This window comes from Corylus avellana, chromosome ca2, assembly GCF_901000735.1.
Source record: "Corylus avellana chromosome ca2, CavTom2PMs-1.0".
In the NCBI taxonomy this organism is placed as follows: Eukaryota; Viridiplantae; Streptophyta; class Magnoliopsida; order Fagales; family Betulaceae; genus Corylus; species Corylus avellana.
In genome coordinates this window covers 50,648,403-50,668,454 of record NC_081542.1, presented here as the reverse complement: position 1 = coordinate 50,668,454, position 20,052 = coordinate 50,648,403, and the positions used below count along the sequence as shown (strand labels likewise).

Below are 20,052 nucleotides of genomic sequence, written 5' to 3'. Positions count from 1 at the left end.
GAGACTCAAGAGATGATGGGATCAGGCTAGCCTTTGCATAATGGCCACATTTAATTTCCCACTCTTGTGTCTTTTTCAATCTTCTATGGACATTACATTTTCCACTTGCTTGGGGTTTAGGCCACCACTCACATATCTTCTTTGTATTGTATTGCAAATTTTAGGAATTTCAAGTCATCTATAAACTATAATCGCCTATTCTAATTAATATCCCGAATTAATCATCTTGTAAGGGTTTTTTGAATAATATTTGATTCAAAAAATATATTTTATCTTGTATGAAATTTAGGAGGCCAGTTTAGCTCCATCCAAGTAGCCAATCTATTTTCTATTGGATTTTATAATCAATCCGTAGTAGTCTTCCTAGTGTATTACTCCAATCCCAGATATGGTGCAGAAAAGGAATGGCAAACACATTTTGATAAAAACTGAAATAGTATTAAAGTAGCCACAAGATATGGCTTTATCTCCTGTTCTCAATCAAATCACCATTACTAGGCCAAAAAATTGGACAAGAGAAAAAAAAAAAAAGAAAAAAGAAGGAATTAGAGAACAAATCTAATGAAGTTTTTACTGCTATCAACCAAAGGCTTAAAATCCTGATTAATGTTAACCTATCTTGCTAATGACATCTAAGAGGCAGCAGTAGCAACTACTATTGGACTCCTTACGTAGTGCTTGCCATCCGACCAAGTTAGCCCTCCAAATACGTAGTTTTTAGAAACCCCATGTCCCTTGGCTTCCAGGGTCAAACTAAAGCTCTTCTCTTCTCCAATTTGATCAAATTTCAAGATCTCAGGATGAACATGAACTGAAATTCCACTTGGTTCTCGGACAAGAGCTGAATAGGTGCCTGGTGAACCGACATTCTTCAGCTTTCGAGTCACAGTAACAGACCCTGAGAGTTTAGGGACTGTTATGGATGGATAGTTGAAATCCAGAAGACTAGTTGCCTTGGGACATTCATAAGGAGCCCCGGAAAAGAGTTCAATGGTGGTCTGATTGTAACCCAGATAGCAAAGAAAGCCCAAATAATCCTTGGCGGTTAAGTCATAGACCAAGCCAGGATCCATGGCACGGTTTGGTCGCATGTGGCCAGCACCATAATTAAACGGGGTTGCCTTCACAAAGGATCCATTGCGAATGGGATTCACAGTGTTATCCCTTGTTCTTGCTGTAGCAAAACATTCACAAAGAAATGAGGTACAAAAACAAAAACAAAAAGCAAATTCAAGATTATGGAATTTCTTAAATGCAGAGGTCTTTACCGCTTGTCATGATTGCGGATCTTATTGCAGATGGGCTCCAGTCAGGATGGAGTGTCTTAAGGAGACCAACAACCCCAGAAACATGAGGGCAAGACATAGATGTGCCAGACATCATGGCAAAAGGAGCTATAGGTTCTTCTGTTGGGGCTTTTGTTTCAGTGAAGGCAGCTATGATATTCACTCCAGGAGCAGTAACATCAGGCTGAACATTGAGGTAAATTTTGAAATGGAAACAACAGTTACTTAAATATATTGACGACAAATTGCAGTGGAGGAAGCACAAATAGATAGCCTTAAATGATGGCTTTGGCTACTTAATTGGTAGCGAATGAGAAGGAAAAATATTCAGCAATGTCAATCAGTTCGTATGAAATTAAATTCATTTTTTGCGCGATCAATCCCAAAACATTACAAAAGAATCAATAATGGATTCATGGCCAAACCTTGAGAATCTCGGGTGTAACAGTGTTAGGCCCTTGGGACGAGAATGCGGCCATGAATGGGGCAGGCTTTGTGTAAAGTTCTGCTGCTGGGGCCGTTATAAATGCCAATGGATCGCTGTTAATTCAAAAAAATAAGTGAGTAGAATGGAAAAAGAGAATGTTGGTCTTGGAGAGGGCGAGAGACTAAGTAGAATTGTTGTAAACAAAGACACAGAAAAAGAAAGAGAAAGAGAGATACTCAGTAGAATTGATGTAGGCAAAGACAGCAAGACCATCTTCATAGTTAATATGTGATGCTGGTAGTACGTGGGGATCAGCAATAATGTCATTACCATCGAGCTTATCATTGCAAAGAATCATCCCTACTGCACCAGCAAGAGCTGCTTGTTTTCCCTTGTCCAATCTTGCAGTTACCCCCCTCAGACAGGCCAAAATTTTACCCTTCACCTTTTCAGGATCCAGCGTTCCCCCCTTACACAGCAAACTGAATATCAATTAATAAAAGGCTTCAGTTCGAAGCTTTTAATTGAAATTTAAAGAGGAAAAGAAGTGAAACAATTGCTTCTTACGCGTCATTAATAGAGGCATTAGCAGCTTTAGCCTGTGCAGGACTAATAAGTGGGTAGAATCGATCTTCTGGCAAAGGTTTAGACAGGCTTTCTCCCTGGTATTACAGAAAGTCTTAAAACAAAACTAGATAAAAAAAATAAAAAATAAAAAGAGTAGGAAGAAGATGTACCATGAATCGCATCCCATTGCGGAGTTCAACAAAAGCTTGGAACTGTCGATCCAACGTGCTTGCTCCAACAGTTATCATCCAAGGTGAAACATTTGAGACAGTTGCAGGTGTTGGACCAGAATTTCCAGCTGAGCCTACAACAACAATACCTTTCTTAATAGCATGGAATGCCCCAATTGAAATGCCGTCACTAAAATACTCGGTCGGATCGCCGCCGAGAGACACCGAAAGCACATCAACCCCATCATGTATGGCCTCATCAAAGGCCGCCAATATATCAGCATCAACGCATTCAATGGTAGCATTAATTTCTGGCCAACACACCTTGTAGGAAGCGACTCGCGCTTTAGGGGAACCACCTTTGGCAGTTCCATTAATGCCCACACCAAACACATTTGCACCAGGAACAAAGTTCCCCCCTGCTGTGGATAGCGTGTGAGTGCCATGACCATCATGGTCAACTGCCGTCTCAAATGAAGAGTTCTGTGGCCCAGCAACCGAAGCATAGCCTTTGTTGAAGTATTTTGCTCCAATTAGCTTCCTGTATTGCATTTTCACACCAAGAAAACAAAAAATCCCAAGTGAACAAGATTTCTCTGTGTATATTCATCAGAACCAATAAATAAATAAAATTATAGCAGTAGTATGATGCAAGTTTTGTAAAAAGAAAAATGCTTGAAGTGGTAGTCAAGCAGACCTATTGCAGAGGACTCCTTCACTGGAATCACTTTCACAGAATCCTTTCCACTTTGATGGGATGGGTCCAAAACCTTCATCGCTGAAGCTATTTGCTTTAGGCCAAACACCTAGAATACCACATTTCAATCAATAACAAAAAGGAGAAAATTTATCATGAGTTTAGTCTAATCCAGAATTTATTAGAAGGTTGAAGATTATGTGAGGTAAGGGGGCACACGTATTTTCAATTGAAGCCAAAGATTTAAGGGTCCAATTAATTAGGACTTCAATTATGCTGTAGATGCTGAGAATTAGAGTAATTACCAGTGTCAAGAGTCGCAATGATTGTGTCTTCACCAAACCTGGCCTTGTTCCACAAGGAACTGGGATGAATAACACCCTCTTTTTCCAGTAACATGAAATCCCACGAATGAGTTGTGTGTAATTTTCTTCCTTGGCTTAAGAAAACCGACACAACTTTTGGATGCTCTGCAATGCCAGTTAATATTATATACCTCACCATCTTGAATTATTCCTAATCAAATATACAGAATGAAGGTACTGGGTATATATATATTTTCTTTATTCTCACTCGCAATTTCAGCTGCCTCTTCCTCTTCAAGGTGGGCAGCAAAACCATTGATATGGTTTTTGTACGAGTAGATAATTGCATCCTTGGCCCTCTCGTGGCTGCATGGAAACAAAGTCATAAACAAATTAATTTTACATTAATGAAAAAGAATTACGAAAGAACAAGACGTAGAAAATCATAATATAAACGTTACAAAAACACCAATTAAGTTGCATACCTTCCCAAGAATGATCCGAGAAAGTCAAAATGAGAATCAGTCACCCGATCAAGATCAGCTGCAGAAACCTTTGGACCATGTGCATGGGATCCCAAGTAGACTATATAAGACTATATCAGAGAAAAAAGAAGAAGAAAAGATGATGTTAGTTTTATGACCATGCATGCAGAGAAAGCAAAATGAAAAGTAGAGAAGATACATTGCCTTTTTTATTGCAAAAGCAGGTGCTTGGAACAAAGAAAAAAGGAAAAACAGAAAGAAGAAAACTGAAAGCTTGGAAAATGACATCTTTTTTTGCCTGTTAAACTTCATGGAGGAAGAAACTATGTTCCTCAAGGATAATCGCACTTGTTATTTATAATAAAATCGCAATATCAAATGCATGCCCTAAAACTAGGACTTGAGAGGTAAAGTCGTTGACAGGAAAAGAGTCCCTCTTATGGATAAAACTCGATCTGCCATATATAAGAAGCTATTAGGGGACATTGCCTTTTCCTTTCAAGAAATTTAAATAAATTTGATGCAGATGAATGTTTAGGCGCTTATCAAGTAGTAATTAAAGAAGTTTAAAGTGTGTTGCAATTGAATGAATATACACTATCCGTCGACGTTGATACAAACTATGACTCTGACTTTGATACAAACTACAACTCTTGCTGACAGACCATATCTTATCATGGGTTGATCAAGATTATCACGTTGCTGCTATTTATTCGGTGGTCTCTCTTTATCTTCATCTACCTAAATTACAATTAAAGCTCACTTAATTAGCACCCAATGCAACAATGCAACACGTTCACAATCCTATATTGCATTGGAATGTTTAACATAGCTAAGCTTGTGACAAAGTTGTTATCTTAAATGAATATAATTGACCATTATTTCGTGATTATATATATATAATTTTTCTTCTTTTCTTTATCTTTTGCTGCCGACCAAACAGGAACTTATAATTCAACTTATCAATTTCTAACAAGTTTTATTTTTATTAAAAGAACATAACAACAAAACGTCAATATAATCTCCTATTTTAATTTTCTATTAGTACATCGTTTACAAGTTACGACTCCTAGGAAGATTAATGGCAACAAACCTATGATTCCTGCAGGTTCAAAAATCGAAATGTCTTTGAGAGCCTGAATCAGTCTCAAAAAGAAATTAAAAGAGAACAGAACTTCTAGTGTCTCCATAGAATAGAAGACCAACTACATTAATTATCAAAAAGATTCGAATCACAAACATATATGGAGTCCTCTACATTTGGTGTTTTGACTTTTTTGTTTTTGTTTTTAGGGCCCGTTTTAGGATTGTTTTGGGCTTAGTTTAAGTGTTTTGATATGAAACTCCTTACTAAAACAATATCATTTTGCTATACTTAGCTAGGGAGAAAAGGATAGAGAGAGTTTTTTTTTTTTTTTTTTTGATAAACTGGCAGCTTTCATTTTATTAAATATCAAATGAACAAAGCATTTTGATAAACTGGCAGCTTTTATTTTATTAAATATCAAATGAACAAAGCATTACGCTCTGATACAAGAATCATGTTAAAGACATTCAGGGGTTCGTGAAACCACGTCATAGTCTCCTCCTGCATCGAGGCCAACCTAGCTAAAGTATGAGCTGCTTGGTTGATCTCTCTGCGTACATAGACCATACTCCAACATGAAATAGTTGCTAATTCAGTACGGATATCATCAACAAGGTGTCCACTACGGCTCCAATCCGATTCGCTAGAATTCACGGCATCAACAATTATTTTTGCATCACCTTCTAGACAGACATGCATGTGTAAGCCCCATCTCCCTTGCCAACTGTATGGCCATAATGGCAGCCACAGCTTCCGCAGCAGTTGCAACTGGCTCAAGGACCCCTCTTCGTGTAGCACTCCTAGCTGCTAACAAGCATCCCTGATGATCCCATAATAGGTCATCATCTATAGTCCATAAGCCTAAATTAATAGGTTGGGTCTACTTAAAGTACATTAATTACTATTTTTTTTTTTCATACTTTCTTAATATGAGACACAAATGAAACTGCCTCTGCCTACCCTACCACTTTAACTGCACGGTCCACACCGCCTTAAACGATTAGTAAGAAAAAAGCCAACTTTGGTTACATTGTATCTAATAATTGCCCGTTTGTGTGGTCTTAGTCTACACCACCATAGTAATGGAGGTCACACACATACGGCAGTCAGTGAAAACTAGCTCTAGTAGGTTTTTTTTTTTTTTTTAAAGAAATATTTATTTTAAAAATTTTATCAAGGGAATTTTCTTAAGTGAATCTTATTCAAAGCAATTATCAATTTTCACCTTTTAAAAACTTTTTCGAAACCAAATCTCATTCGCTTTTCTCGCTCGTAATTAATAGCATTAGTTAAAAATTGAAAAACAAAATTGTAACTTGACTATTTTTTTAAAAATAATTTTATCTCCAATCTTAACCAATTACTGACATCTCTCCATAATCCTTGCATGCCGAGACTTTTCAAAAGAACCGAGTTGGCCACTAACAATAATAAATGTTGATCCCAACTACTAATAAATGTGGTCTCCTTATAATAAACGTGGCATATTATTGTATTTGTAAATTTTAAGACTGCGTCACACCGATGACGTGATCATGGAACCAAATCGAACATCACAATGCATATGATCACATTCGTGGAGAAATACGTACGCTTACTTCCAACTTTCGGAAATAAATAAATAAATAAATAAATTATTGAGTTTCTTGAGATTTGATTTTTTCACCAAATTACTCTCTCAGTTTAAAATTGTTAGGTTTTAAACACTTATTCACCTTCTTCAAGGTGTTGTTTGAAATTGTTGAGCAAATTTTAACATAATGAGAGATTTGAAAATAGCTATAGATTGATCAGGTCACGATTTCATAGATAAAAAAATGCGATTCCAAATCAAATTGAAGAATAAGAATTGTTTGAGATTACGTTTTAAAAAAATTGCGCAAAATTTTAAAGAATAAACTGCAAATTTTAAAATTTAAACTGCGATTTTGCTAAAAGCTTAACTGCATTTTTAAAAATCACATGCATATTTTAAAATCATAAACTCAAATGGACCTAGCTAAGAAGATATCCAATGGAGCGATGAAATAAAAGAGATCTCTACCATATTTTCCCTTATAAATAAGGCCTAATATTGTCCCAATAATTACATAAATAATAATAATTTCATAGGAATAAACGCAACCAAACTTTCTTTTATTTTGTTCTCCATATATGGGACCATATATATCCAACAAAACTTTATTTTAGAAAAGGCAGGTACATCGATCGTAGGAGAGATGAAACGACCATTTTCTTAATATTCTCAATGTTAATCGATCGGTACGTAAACCCGATTTGATAGGTAGAAGAGACTAGAAGAGTAAAGGCCTGGATATATAGGTAGAAGATCATAACTCATAAGAATACTAATGCTCATCAATGCCAACCTGATTTGATACAGACGCCTGCAGGATGAGCTGATAACATGCTTCGAATTTCTCTTTGTTGAATTGATGAAGAAGAGTGCAGAGTTTATTCTTGCAGAAATCAAAGTCCATTTCCTTCATCACATGCAGCGCTACGGCAGCAGCAACTGTGGATGGCTGATAATGCACGAATCTCAAATCACTGAGCAGAGAAATAGAAAAATGCTCAAATAAGGCCGTGAACTCCATAGCACGTCTGTGATCTGCGGGCGGGGATGTGTTTTTGATTATGTAGCTCAAGAAAGAAAGTGGGATAACCGGGTTCATCTTCCATTCTAGCAGAGAGAGCACCAAAAGTTCCATTTTTTGGATTGATTTTGGGCTAAACACAAAGCTCGATTTCTCAACTACCTGGGATCGGAATTTTAAGTGGCCGGGAACCATACGCATGTAAATCAATCAATCAAGTAAATTAATTATTAAGGTATATATGAAAGAGATCGAGAGTTTACTAATAATTACTTACTTGTAGATCAAGGAGAAGAGGAACGTGGGTTTCGGCCACTTTGGCTGCTAAAGAAAGACAAGCGAGTGCAGCCAAGTGCAGCATCCATGGCTTCATGTCCCTCCACATGTGCAAGCCGAGCAGAAACCGATCAAGATAGTTAACCGATAAAACTGCAGTGAAGGCGGAGAAAGCATGGTAAGAATTGAGAGCCAGGATCAACTGCAAGGCCTCCTGACGAGCTGAAGTGATAAGATGATCAGGATCAGATAGATCTACGCAGCAGCAGCTACAAATCTTGGGATGCGTCTCGTTTTCCTTGGATAACAGCATGTGGAGGCCGTGGGCTTGCCCAGATTCCTTGTCAAGCTCGTCCACCTCCACCAAATAATTATTCCAAGCTTGTGCTTCTGGGCGCTCAACATTAATACTCCAGTAATCTTCGTTGCAGGAAAGGTGGTCGTCATTCACGAGACCATCTGCAGGCAACTGATTAAAATTTGGTTGCTCTGGACTTGGAGTGATCATAGTTTCAATTTTCTCTGCTCGATCCACTGTCGTCTGGACCGGACGCTATTAATATGCTTTCGTTGTTCCTAGCTACTTCTTACTTAATTGATCCAAGATTAATTAGGAGTACTTAATTGTTAGAAGTTACTACGGTACTACCCATATTAATCCATTTATTAATAAATATGTTGAATTCTAAAGCCTTTTTGTCTGGATTTCACACCGACGACCCTTTTAACTTTTGAGAACCGAGATATAAATGCATGTACACTAAGTTAGATATTCAATCAATAATTAATAATAGCAGTCTGAGATGTGAGATGTGAGATGTGTTGTGCCTAGATCTCCTCTTTCGTTTAAAATGTTTTGGGGGAGTCCCGAAAAGAGAGGGAAAAAAAAAAAAAAAAAAACTATTGTTAATGTTACCTACCTCCATAAATCAAAAAATAAGCCAAAAAAACAAACGAGGAACAAACAAAAAGAAAGATACTCCAGTCCTGATTGACTTAGAACTTGGCGAAGTCAACCCGGAATTGAGCCACGTGCTATCATTATCGATTGTCTGATCCCTTTATCATATAATTAAAGACCGAAAGAGACCAAAGCAATTGATTCAATTTTTGTTATGCTCTTATTTTAGTTTTAGTTTTTTTTTTTTTTTTTTCCCCCATTAATTACCACTTCCCAATACTTTTTTTTTTTTGGGTAATTATTAATTATTGTTTGAACCTTTGAAGGAATAAGTTGTAACGTTTCCTTTTTATAATAAAAACTTCATACGAGTAACGATCAACGTTATTCCCACCTTGTTGATTTTTGATTATACAGTGGAATACGCGAGAATGCCACCATAGAGGATGGGCTATTGGTCCAATGTAAGCCCACCTGGGTGCTAACAACACGAACAGGTCCAGGCTGAGAGCTAGGAAAACAAATCCATCAGCTAGGGACCTCAATGCCCCAATATTCCCGGAAATAGGCCAAAGCCCGATTGAAAGGAATCTTGGTTCGCTGGTCAGGATAAGGGCCACCTTGAGCGGTTGGGTTTACAATAAACGTCATCACCTTCACCTAATAATGCCAACCTACCACATGATATAACATACGCACACCGAAAGAAATGACTTTGATCAAACGTTGGGCCTAGCACTAATAGCTCCAATGCTCTGCCCACTTAGTATAGGCCTCAAACTTAAAGCTCACTAAAGCCCACTAAGATCGCCATTTCAACAAGTCCCTATTTTATGAACGGACACTCTTTTCAAAAATAAAGGCGTATAGAAGTATTCTCTATCTCACAAACACTCTTCACTTTATATTTCTTTATTACCCACTATACTAACTTAATTATTAGAGTGTGACGGAGTTCGATGACTTTTTTTTTTTTTTTTTTTTTTAATTTGCAAGAACTCCATCACCAGTTTAGGTTAGCAGTTCGAAAATCTGTTCTAACAATTTAAATGGATTGTGGGCTAACATTTCATTAGTTTGTTCGTACTAATTTGGGATGGTGAGATGAGCGTTACAAATTAATCGCAATCAAATTTGTAGTATAGAGTGAACGTCACAAATGATTTTTTTTTTTTTTTTGGATATGTCCGTACAAGAAAAATGAGGGAGATTCGAACTAGTGACATCTGCTTCATTGACCTAATAATTACCTTGTGTTTGCATTACAAGTTACAAAGGGTTAAGCCAGGAATCTTGTTAAAAGAAGAAAAAACGTTGGGATTCAATTATTTGCTCATGATCATCTTGCGTAACTTAAAGACATTTTTTCTTTCACAAAATTGATGTTATAAGTCATATAGTTATTGAACAAAAACGTACAGGACCCACTTGGGCCACTTCTCTTAACGTTGTTCGGGAGAGGCTGTCTCGGTTTATAATTGCACCTTGTTCGAGCTTTACCCAACCAAATAAATAAATAAATATATGAATGAATCTGTCCGCACTTGATCAAATTTCGCTGTTAATTAAATAACCAACCTCATCTAACGCATCCTGCATCACTGGCCTTGTCTTATTCAATGGTTTTGGCCCCGTCTAAACACCATCAAAATCCGTTAAACAAAACATAAAATATGATTTACAAGAAGAAAATGAAGGTGCGTATACACAGTAATATTCAGATAGAGGTCAAAGTGAAAAAGAAGGAATATTGACCGAAAGTTAATTTGATAGGGGGGTGAAAAAGGGAAGGAAGATAATCCAAAGAAGCCCACCTGTAAAACCCAGGCAGCTTTGGCTCTATCTATGGAACTATTTGTCAGACAGAGGCCTTGGTTGCCGTCTTCTATAGGACCTGTCCTTCTCCTACCCATGGAGTTTCTTTTGTCTCTACCTCTCCCTCCTCTGCTTTTTCTGTTTCAACGACTCTTTGAATCCATGCCTACTACTCTTTGCCTCCAACGCTACAGAAAGCTATCAAAAGGAAGCTCATCAAACCTATATACCTATAGCCTATATATATATATAGGTATACTGTAAGTGTATAAACAACACAGTATTGGGAAGGCACAGAAACGAGATCCTGCTACTGCTTGTGCTTCCCTCAAAACTCCCTAGCTATGATGTTCTTCTCTGCATTCTACGGGTATGTTCTCCAAGTCCTATAATTATTTCGGCTTCCTAAATAGAATAGGGTTGATTATCGGTGAACTCGTAGATTTTTCAACATCATTATCCAAATAGCTAGTCCAAAGTGGGGCGAGAAGAGAATTTATCTATTTTGCTATATATATATATATATTTTTTTTTTTTTGTTTCTGTATATATATAATTGTTGTTGATATGATTCTAAATGCTCTGGTGATGCATACTTTCATAACTTGGTGTGCTTTTGCAGGTTGTGAAGATGAAAAATGAAGAGACAAGTACTCTAGTCTAGTGTTTAATTTGTCTGCTGCAGATATGCTTGCCTGGCTCCCTGAATGCCATCTAAGAAGCTTGCCAAAGAGTGTTGGCTACCTTCCTACTTGGCATGAGGGGAGTCATGCAGGCCCCAACCAGCAGACGAATGTACAATTGCATTAATCCAATGAAAAAACACGTATTTCCCAATTATTGATGCTATATGCTGTTGGTAAAGTGAGATAGACTTGGAGGTTGTTGAAGGCAGATTTAAATATGATCCGTGTTTGTGCAGATGGATATCATATTAGTCTTTGCATAGCTTTGTGTATTAATAATCAACGGATGGTACGTGCCTCGTGGAAAATTTTGGATAGGGTTTGAAATTTTATAAATTATAGTTATATATATGTGGCTGTGAATTAAGTAGTATAGTTTTAATGCAGGCTGCTGGGTGGGGTGGCTTTGGCTTTATGTTTAGAGTGATGAGTGAAAAAGACTGATATCCTCCGGTCAAATAAATTTGTTTTTGTCCATGATCAACGGCAGCTAGCTAGAGCCTACACCTCTTGTTCATCATACCTGAATTTCACTCTCTTCGGATAGGAGTGCACCTGCCGATCGATCGAACAAGATAGTCCGGCCCCGACCCGGTAACGTACGTACGTACGTAGAAGCTTGGAGGCTTTGTTTTGTTGGAAGTTATTTGTAATATTGTTTGATTGTGCAATGCACATTTCTTGATTGAGATTGTTTTTTGGTTGTATTTATTTGGGTTTTGATACAAGTAGTCATGATTCTTGTATGACACCCCGGAAAATGATTTGAAATGCTAAGACCCGTATGCAAGTGTCATTATTCTTGTACTTTGGGAGACTTGAGAAGTCTGAGGCTAGCTAGACCTGCTTGGGTTGCCAACTTTGACTGGGCATCACACTCACCAAACAACAAAGACGTGCACAGTTTCCACCCACTCGAAATGGGCCAGTGAGGGTATTCAATTGCCACATGATTTGATGCATCCATCGTCTGGGTCGTCCTTAATCTGCTTTTATGCCAACTCAATAATTTGAAGCCGTCTTGGAATTGAAGGGTAGCTCAATTAGTTAAGTGGAGGTTACTCGTTCAAATTCTTCTTCTTCACTCTTATACATACATGTCAAAAGTAATAATAATAATAATTTCAGGGAAATTCGTAGCTCTTTACCTTTTTATACAAATTGCTAATATTTGTGATAATTTTTCTTTTTATATATATATATATATAAATAAATAAATAAATAAAACAACAACTCTTGTTTCTCAACCGAAAGAGAGAGCGTACACCATCATATACATTACCTCTTTCAATAGCGAAAGAAAAAAAAAAATCAGGGCTAGTTCGTCAATGATTTTTAGGACTATTTGCATTAACAAATAATTCAAATTATTCAACATATAAATTATAAAATACTCCCAAAATACTGATTTTTTTTTTCCTACTTAAATGTGTGGGCAAGCTCTTAAACACTAAGACTTCACTTCACCTCTCATGTCATGTCATGGAGTAAAGTTACAAGGATTAGAATCTTCATTGTGTTCATCTATCGGTGATTTTAATGCAACGGTTCAAGTTCTTCATCTCTAATTATCTAATTTTGTATTAAATTTGTGTCAAGTTTGTTGGTTATATCAAAAATTACTAACCATTATGTTGAGTATCGAGTCGTGTTGAGACATGAAGATAAGATTATATAGGTCAATCCTAATCTGATTCATTTAATTAAACAGGTCAAACTTTTCAACGTTAACCATTTAATTTTGTATTAGATTCATATCTAATTCGCAAGTCGTGTAAAAAATTGGGCCCTATCGAAAACTTGGGAATGCAGATAATATAGCATATACGAGCCATGACCCATGAGTTGTGCCTAATATATATTGGTAGGTTCAGCCCAAAACTTGGTCTATTGGACCCGTTGGGGCCATTCATGATAGTAGGGCCGTTGGTATTTGATCTCATTGGGCCCGACTCTTTGATGGGAGATCAGAATCGAGTCAATTATGTCACACACGCTCTCTCTCTCGGCCGCCCAACGTGTCGTCTTCATACAAACTCCTCAATGCGAAGCGGCCACGTATCAACCAACGGTTCGAAAGTGGAGGAAGAAAACAAAACTCTCACACTCACTCTCGCTTCTCTCGCTCTCTCTGCGAAAAAGAAGAAGAAGAAGAAGAAAAGGACAGCAGGCATGGCCATTTCGTGCCCAGAAGCCACCGACCTCACCACTGCACCCTACTCAAGAGAGCAAAAACTTTCCATCACAGACACCGAAAACGCCAACACCAATAGGACCTTGTCATTCTCTTCAGTCAAACTACCCCACCTCACCGACTTCCTCCACGATCTCCAAATCCACCCCAACCCATTAGACCACAACCCATTCTACCGTCCCTCCGACGGCTTCTACATCTCCCACACCGACGTTATCCTCCGACACATCCTCTTCGATCTCTCCTCTCCCCCCCACTCCACCACCTACCATCGAGCAGGCCCGCGCAACCGAGTCTTCTTCGATCCTTGTCAAACCCGGGCTGCCATCGTCACGTGCGGGGGGCTCTGCCCCGGTCTCAACACCGTCATCAGGGAGCTGGTCGTGGCCCTCTGGGACCTCTACGGGGTGCGTCAGATATTCGGGGTGAAGGCTGGCTACAGGGGATTCTACTCCTCGGAGCCTGTGGAGCTGAATCCCAAGCTGGCCCACAGCTGGCACAAGATGGGCGGCACTGTGCTTGAGACCTCTAGGGGCGGTTTTGATCTTCACAAGATCGTCGATGCTATCCGAGATCGCGGCTTTAACCAGGTTTTCTTCTCTCTTCTTTCAAGTGTGATACTCCGTGACTCAATTATATATGTTAAATTTCTTACCTTTGATTTTACTTTTGATGATCATCAATGGGGTCCTCAGCCTTTGAAATTCATGAAGCTTTGCTTTCTGTGGTGCGTCTTTAACCTTGGAAAAGGGTTTTTTTTTTTGGTCTTACTTAAATTGACTGAAATTTTACCTCTGATGTTTACCTATGAATATTTCTAAAATTCCCCTGCTTTTCTAGTTTTTAATTAACATAAACAGGCCTTAAAGGGTTTAAGGTTGAAAATTTAGATATAATGGTATGTAACAAGATAATTTAGGCATTTTTCACCATGCTGAAGTCCTCCTCCTCTGTTTTTGTGGAATAGCCTACAGGGTAAATTATTTTTCTTATTTATTTGAGCTTTTAAGCTACTCACATAATTAATCAAATGCCCTCGAGTATTCAAGGACCAAATTCTTGAACTTATGTAGACGTCTTCCTCCTTAAAATGACCACCGCAAGAGACTTCATAATGATGTTTTTAATGTTGAGGTCTTCATATATTTTTCCTCTCATTAAAGTTTTTATGTTCTCTCAAGCTGGTCATAGAACGAAATGGGTCAAATAATCGTCACAACCTATGAGCGCAAAAAAATAGTCATCTATAGTGTAAACGGTTTCATCCTTGATGGATACAAGACATGGAGGATGGTTATTGTTATATCTTAAGTCCCTGTGTCCAAAGACATTATTAGTACACTGACCTCTTCAGTGTTCAATGGGACAAATTGTTCGATTTCATATCAAATGTAAGTACCTGTAATGGCTTCATAATATCAAGTTTTTACTTCACATCAAATCCCCACGCTCCCCCAATATTCCCTCCAAAATCCAAGCCCCACCAAAAATTCATCACTTCCAATTCTGATGCAGCGTAGGATTGTGGTGAACAAGAAAAAAAACAAGTAAAAGGGATAAATATTCCTAAGATTGTGAGACTATCACAAGAATCTAAAAAATCTTCTTAAACAATAGAAACTATCCATGCTTTAAGGAAAACACAAAGAAACTCAACTCTAAGTAATTTTTATTAAACAAACTCAATAATAATCATAAACTGAATTGTTAAAGGCTATAAGCATATATTTATAGCACAAGACTCCTAATCCTAAGAAAACAATGAAATCAAGTTAATTTAGCAGTCTACTAAAGACAACTAAACCAAATAAAAGACTAACAAAAAAACCTAATTCAAATAAAGACTGAAATATAAGATAGAATAAACGACTAACAAAGAAACCTAATAAAAGACTAAAGGATAAATAAGATAAGATAAGATAAGCCTTGAATTCCAATCTACATCATCCTCCCGAGGTTGGAGAGAATTCGCCCTCGAATTCGGACTGTCTTTTCCACGGTCTTTCGGATGTCCAGTCAACTCATTCCACTTGCCTTTCCTCAAGATCAAAACAAGGCAACATCCCAAAATAAACGTGACGCTTCTCATCATCGAAATACCTTGATGGTTGTCATGAAAGCCACACACACTACTTGGCAATACTTCAAATTTGCTCTTCTTCTCTCGTTCTTTCTCCCTCTCATGTGCCATGAAGATACTTCAGGACGGGCCAACCGTTGTTTCCCTTGTGAACATATAATTTTCCTCCTCCGCATAAAACTCACCATAATCTTCGTTAGGAGAATTTAAAATATCTTCAACATCAAGGAAATCAACATAATCAACCTCTTCACCATTAAAATTAGACACTTCACCTGAAAGGTCTTCATCAACCTCTTCATAATTGTCGATGTCACCCTTGGGCTCTTCTTCTTCCAATTGATCATCTTCGAGGCAAAGGCCGCCAAACATGGGAGAAAAACCATCTTCTTTGTACTCTTCCACTTGGTCATCTTCTTCGGGGTAGAGGCTGTCAAGCATGGGAGAAAATCCATCCTCTTCGTACTCGTCCTCTAGGTCGGATGCCAAAGGTCCTTCACTCGGTTCTTCCTCATTGACATCATCATCATAGGTTGGTGGGGAATCCCAATCCACAAATCCTTGCGAAGGATCTTCAACATCTTCATGTTTGAACTCTTCATCAATGAATTCGGACTCCTGAAACTTTTTATCCACAGATTCTTTTTCCTCCTCCACAGAATATGGATTCGGTTTATGGATTTGTGGTTGGCAAATAAGGGCCCAATTGGCCTGTCGTGGACTCTTTGCCTCACTCCTTGTTTCCCTAAACACATTTTTTTTGTAAGAATTTTCTATTTTCTTTGTCACAGCCATAAACCCTTGTCTCCAATTTTGTGACTTCTGGCTCATGGTATAACTATGGGGTAAGAAAGCGACGCGCATATATTTCAATAGTTTCTCCCAACTATTGATCTTCAATTTGCCTTCCCGCTTTCTAGTTCTCTTCAGTTGTTGCCACCACGTACCAACTCTTCCCTGGAATGTATATATCACCAAAGAGACTTGTTGTTCATCGGGCACCCCGTTGAATTCAAAAACCTCTTCAACAACCAACACCCAATCCAGAAATTCGTCGGGTTCTAGTTCCTCGTCGAATTTCGGAATTTTGAGTTCGAATCTACTTACCCGCCGATTGGCATGAGCTTGCGCAAGGTGCTGACGTCCTTGCGTTCGGCACTCCGCAAACGGACTTCTAGATCCATTCCCATGTTGACTACACAAGTTGGATAATTGGGTAGTGAAGTCTTCAATTTGATCCATCATAGCCCTGAATTGATCCTCCATGTGTTGCCAAGGTTCAGCAATAGATTTGCCTTCCGCCTCTGCGAATCGCGGTCTTGGTTGGCGACGACAATTGTTCGGCCCACCACTCATGTGTCTCAAACGAATCGCCGGTTGCTCCTTGCGTGTTGTCTCCGTGCGCACGTGCACCTCGTTCATGTCTGCAAAGCGGTTGCTCCTCCCCATTCATGGAAAGTAATTGAGCTCTGATACCAACTGATGCAGCGTAGGATTGTGGTGAACAAGAAAAACAGCAAGTAGAAGGGATAAATATTCCTAAGATTGTGAGACTATCACAAGAATCTAAGAAATCTTCTTAAACAATAGAGACTATCTATGCTTTAAGGAAAACACAAAGAAACTCAACTCTGAGTAATTCTTATTAAACAAACTCAATAATAATCAAAAACTGAATTGTTAAAGGCTATAAGCATATATTTATAGCCCAAGACTCCTAATCCTAAGATAACAATGAAATCAAGTTAATTTAGACCAAATAAAAGACTAACAAAAAAACCTAATTCAAATAAAGACTGAAATATAAGATAGAATAAACGACTAACAAAGAAACCTAATAAAAGACTAAAGGATAAATAAGATAAGATAAGATAAGCATTGAATTCTAATCTACATCAAATTCCCTCCAAAATTAACATTCAAACACTCACAAGCCCTAAAATCAAAATTTGAACTTTACAAACCTGCCTATTTATTTTAATCATGAGCTTCCTCCATACCCATCTCCCCCAACCCACCAATCATTCTTTCAATCCCTCCAAATTCCCCCAATCTTCCTTGACACTTCTTTTTGCAAATAACCCTCAGCTTCTGTGATATAAGATATAACAATAACCATCCTCCATGTCTTGTAGAAAGTAGGACTGTATTGAATCATACTGAAAAGTGAAAACTATACAGGAGGGGCCTATATATAGAGGCTGACTAGCCTAGCAGTACATACAATAAAACAATGGGGGACTATAGTTCACTAACTATAATACAAAATGGGGGACATAACCTAACAGTGTAATTAGCAAGAAAAGAGCAAATGAGGGAAATAATTTCTATTGCAAGTCTTCCAAAAGAAATTTTCACTGGAAGGTCCAATAATTTCTAAGGAGCCTTGTTCCTACATGTGGTTTGTTACCCAGGTTGTATGGGGCTTTGCTAGACAACTCATATTAGCAACTCATCTTTTCTGAATAGTACAGTAATACATTATAATTAAGTTTTATATTCTTGTAATTGAAGCAGATTCTCAGCTGCCAATTGTGGTAGATTTTGTGTAGCTCAAATATTTTATATTGCATGGATGAGTCTAATGGGGTTCCTCCATTTGCTCATCCCCATACATATAAACAGGTGTACATCATAGGTGGAGATGGCGCAATGCGTGGGGCTGTGAAGATATTTGATGAAATCCGTTGCCGGAAACTGAATATTGCAGTTGTTGGGATCCCCAAAACCGTAGACAATGATATTGGAATCATTGACAGATCATTTGGATTCCAGACAGCAGTAGAAATGGCACAGCAAGCAATAAGTGCAGCTCATGTGGAGGCTCAGAGTGCAGTTAACGGAATAGGGCTAGTGAAGCTGATGGGTCGAAGCACAGGTCACATTGCCCTTTATGCAACATTGAGCAGCCGCGATGTGGACTGCTGCTTGATTCCTGAGACTGAGTTTTACTTGGAAGGAAAAGGAGGGCTGTTTGAATTTCTTGAGCAGCGGCTGAAGGATAATGGGCATGCGGTACTAGTAGTTGCTGAAGGGGCTGGACAGGATATGATACCAAGGACTGATGCACAGAAGGAGGAGAGGGATGAATCTGGGAACCCTGTCTTCTTAGACATTGGTGGGTGGTTGAAGTCAGAGCTAAAGAATTGGTGGACAAGAGACCATCCAAATGAGTTGTTCACTGTAAAGTACATAGATCCAACATACATGATACGAGCAGTTCCTGCAAATTCTACAGATAACCTGTACTGTACACTTCTAGCACACTCGGCAATTCATGGGATTATGGCAGGGTACACTGGATTTGTAGCTGGTCCTATAAATGGAAACTATGCCTATATACCATTGGAGGAGGTGGCACAGGCTAAGAATGAAGTTGACATAAAAGACCACAAATGGGCATGGGTCAGATCTGTCACCAACCAGCCCGATTTTGTGAGGAACTAAACATTGAACCACGCGGTTCTTCGTTAAGGAGTGTCTCATCCAGGCTTTGTGGTCTCTTAAAGTGATTCTCACCGATCGAGTGTTTATGGCCTATTGAACTGGACATCAGGTTTCAGATTATTGCTTGCTGGTAATGTTTTTACTATTTGGTAGCAATACAAGCAATAGAAAAGTTAGTTTTTTTGGTGCTGTTGTGGCTGTGTTTGATTTGTGAAGTATCGGATGAAGAAAAATATATAGCTGATGGATATTTTCTTGGAGAAACTACACTTACCCCCACTACTACTCTATTTACAATGCATGTCTTCCAAACTTCAAAAAGTTGCAATTAATGTAGAGTGTTATTCTATCCTGCAAACTTAATTATAAGGCTAACGCCTCAAATGTATGTTATACCTCCATAAAATGTACACAAATATAAATATGACTTTAGGATTAAAAAAAAAAAAGAAAAAAAGAAACAGGCGAGGCCGGAAAGTAGTGGCCGGAGACGACGAATATAGATAGTCTTTTATTTTTGTGCCAAAACAAATTGAAAAATAATTTTATGGTTATTCTATTTATGGGCGAATGGCTTTTTCTTATCATTTTTAGACAAACAACTATTCTAAATTTTAGGAAAATAACTATTATCCGGTAATGGTGGTGCAAGGCATGCAACCAAATTAAGGAATAATTATTTCATAGGAATACCTAAATCATTTTTGGGCCTTCCAAAAGTGACCTTGATATTATTCTTTCAATACTGGTGGTATTTTGGGTTGGATTCTCGAGTCATACATATCTCCTACTTTGTGCGAAAACTGCTGTCATAGGAGCAGTTTTGGGCATTGACTGGTGACTCAAAATGAATTTTAAACAAGGCAATTGGCAACCAAATGCTCTTTTCTATAAGTAGATAAATTGTAAAATCTAAAAAGAAAAGGTTTCTTTGATTAGGAATCGCCAGTAATCTTTCCTTTCTTTCTGCAAATAATATTTCTGCTTATCATCTTGCTGTGTCACACACTTTCTGTAAAGATAGGGAACCCA

The 20,052-nt window shown here is 38.1% G+C and overlaps 3 protein-coding genes and 1 long non-coding RNA gene across 4 annotated transcripts; 2 read left to right on the top strand and 2 right to left on the bottom strand.

Moving 5' to 3' along the window:
• Positions 1 to 481: 481 nt before the first annotated feature.
• Positions 482 to 4,225, bottom strand: LOC132171671 (subtilisin-like protease SBT5.4). Its single transcript, XM_059583047.1, has 11 exons — positions 4,142 to 4,225; positions 3,938 to 4,047; positions 3,721 to 3,818; positions 3,453 to 3,617; positions 3,148 to 3,256; positions 2,451 to 2,991; positions 2,281 to 2,375; positions 1,950 to 2,195; positions 1,712 to 1,826; positions 1,269 to 1,470; positions 482 to 1,174 (listed from the first exon to the last, which is right to left on the bottom strand). The coding sequence occupies exons 1-11, from the start codon at positions 4,223 to 4,225 to the stop codon at positions 633 to 635; spliced, it is 2,307 nt and encodes a 768-aa protein (XP_059439030.1). The 3' UTR covers positions 482 to 632.
• A 3,001-nt stretch (positions 4,226 to 7,226) lies between these two features.
• LOC132172752 (cyclin-D3-2-like) lies at positions 7,227 to 8,405 on the bottom strand. Its single transcript, XM_059584317.1, has 2 exons — positions 7,899 to 8,405; positions 7,227 to 7,783 (listed from the first exon to the last, which is right to left on the bottom strand). The coding sequence occupies exons 1-2, from the start codon at positions 8,403 to 8,405 to the stop codon at positions 7,373 to 7,375; spliced, it is 918 nt and encodes a 305-aa protein (XP_059440300.1). The 3' UTR covers positions 7,227 to 7,372.
• A 2,245-nt stretch (positions 8,406 to 10,650) lies between these two features.
• On the top strand, positions 10,651 to 12,095 carry LOC132172025 (uncharacterized). The gene is made up of 2 exons (XR_009439104.1): positions 10,651 to 10,983; positions 11,236 to 12,095. It is a non-coding gene; the product is annotated as an uncharacterized LOC132172025 (long non-coding RNA).
• A 1,306-nt stretch (positions 12,096 to 13,401) lies between these two features.
• LOC132170226 (ATP-dependent 6-phosphofructokinase 2-like) lies at positions 13,402 to 19,299 on the top strand. Its single transcript, XM_059581126.1, has 2 exons — positions 13,402 to 14,083; positions 18,199 to 19,299. The coding sequence occupies exons 1-2, from the start codon at positions 13,472 to 13,474 to the stop codon at positions 19,018 to 19,020; spliced, it is 1,434 nt and encodes a 477-aa protein (XP_059437109.1). The 5' UTR covers positions 13,402 to 13,471; the 3' UTR covers positions 19,021 to 19,299.
• The last annotated feature ends 753 nt before the right edge of the window (positions 19,300 to 20,052 follow it).

Excerpts from the sequence above, each read along its gene's own strand:
- LOC132171671 (XM_059583047.1), bottom strand. The coding sequence starts at position 4,225 with ATGTCATTTTCCAAGCTTTCAGTTTTCTTCTTTCTGTTTTTCCTTTTT. Across the intron at positions 1,827-1,949 it reads GCCTACATCAATTCTACTGA|CGATCCATTGGCATTTATAA; the intron begins GTATCTCTCTTT and ends TTGAATTAACAG. Across the intron at positions 1,471-1,711 it reads TTACACCCGAGATTCTCAAG|CCTGATGTTACTGCTCCTGG; the intron begins GTTTGGCCATGA and ends CTCAATGTTCAG.
- LOC132170226 (XM_059581126.1), top strand. The coding sequence starts at position 13,472 with ATGGCCATTTCGTGCCCAGAAGCCACCGACCTCACCACTGCACCCTAC. Across the intron at positions 14,084-18,198 it reads GAGATCGCGGCTTTAACCAG|GTGTACATCATAGGTGGAGA; the intron begins GTTTTCTTCTCT and ends ACATATAAACAG.
- LOC132172752 (XM_059584317.1), bottom strand. The coding sequence starts at position 8,405 with ATGATCACTCCAAGTCCAGAGCAACCAAATTTTAATCAGTTGCCTGCA. Across the intron at positions 7,784-7,898 it reads CTCTTCTCCTTGATCTACAA|GTAGTTGAGAAATCGAGCTT; the intron begins GTAAGTAATTAT and ends TTCCGATCCCAG.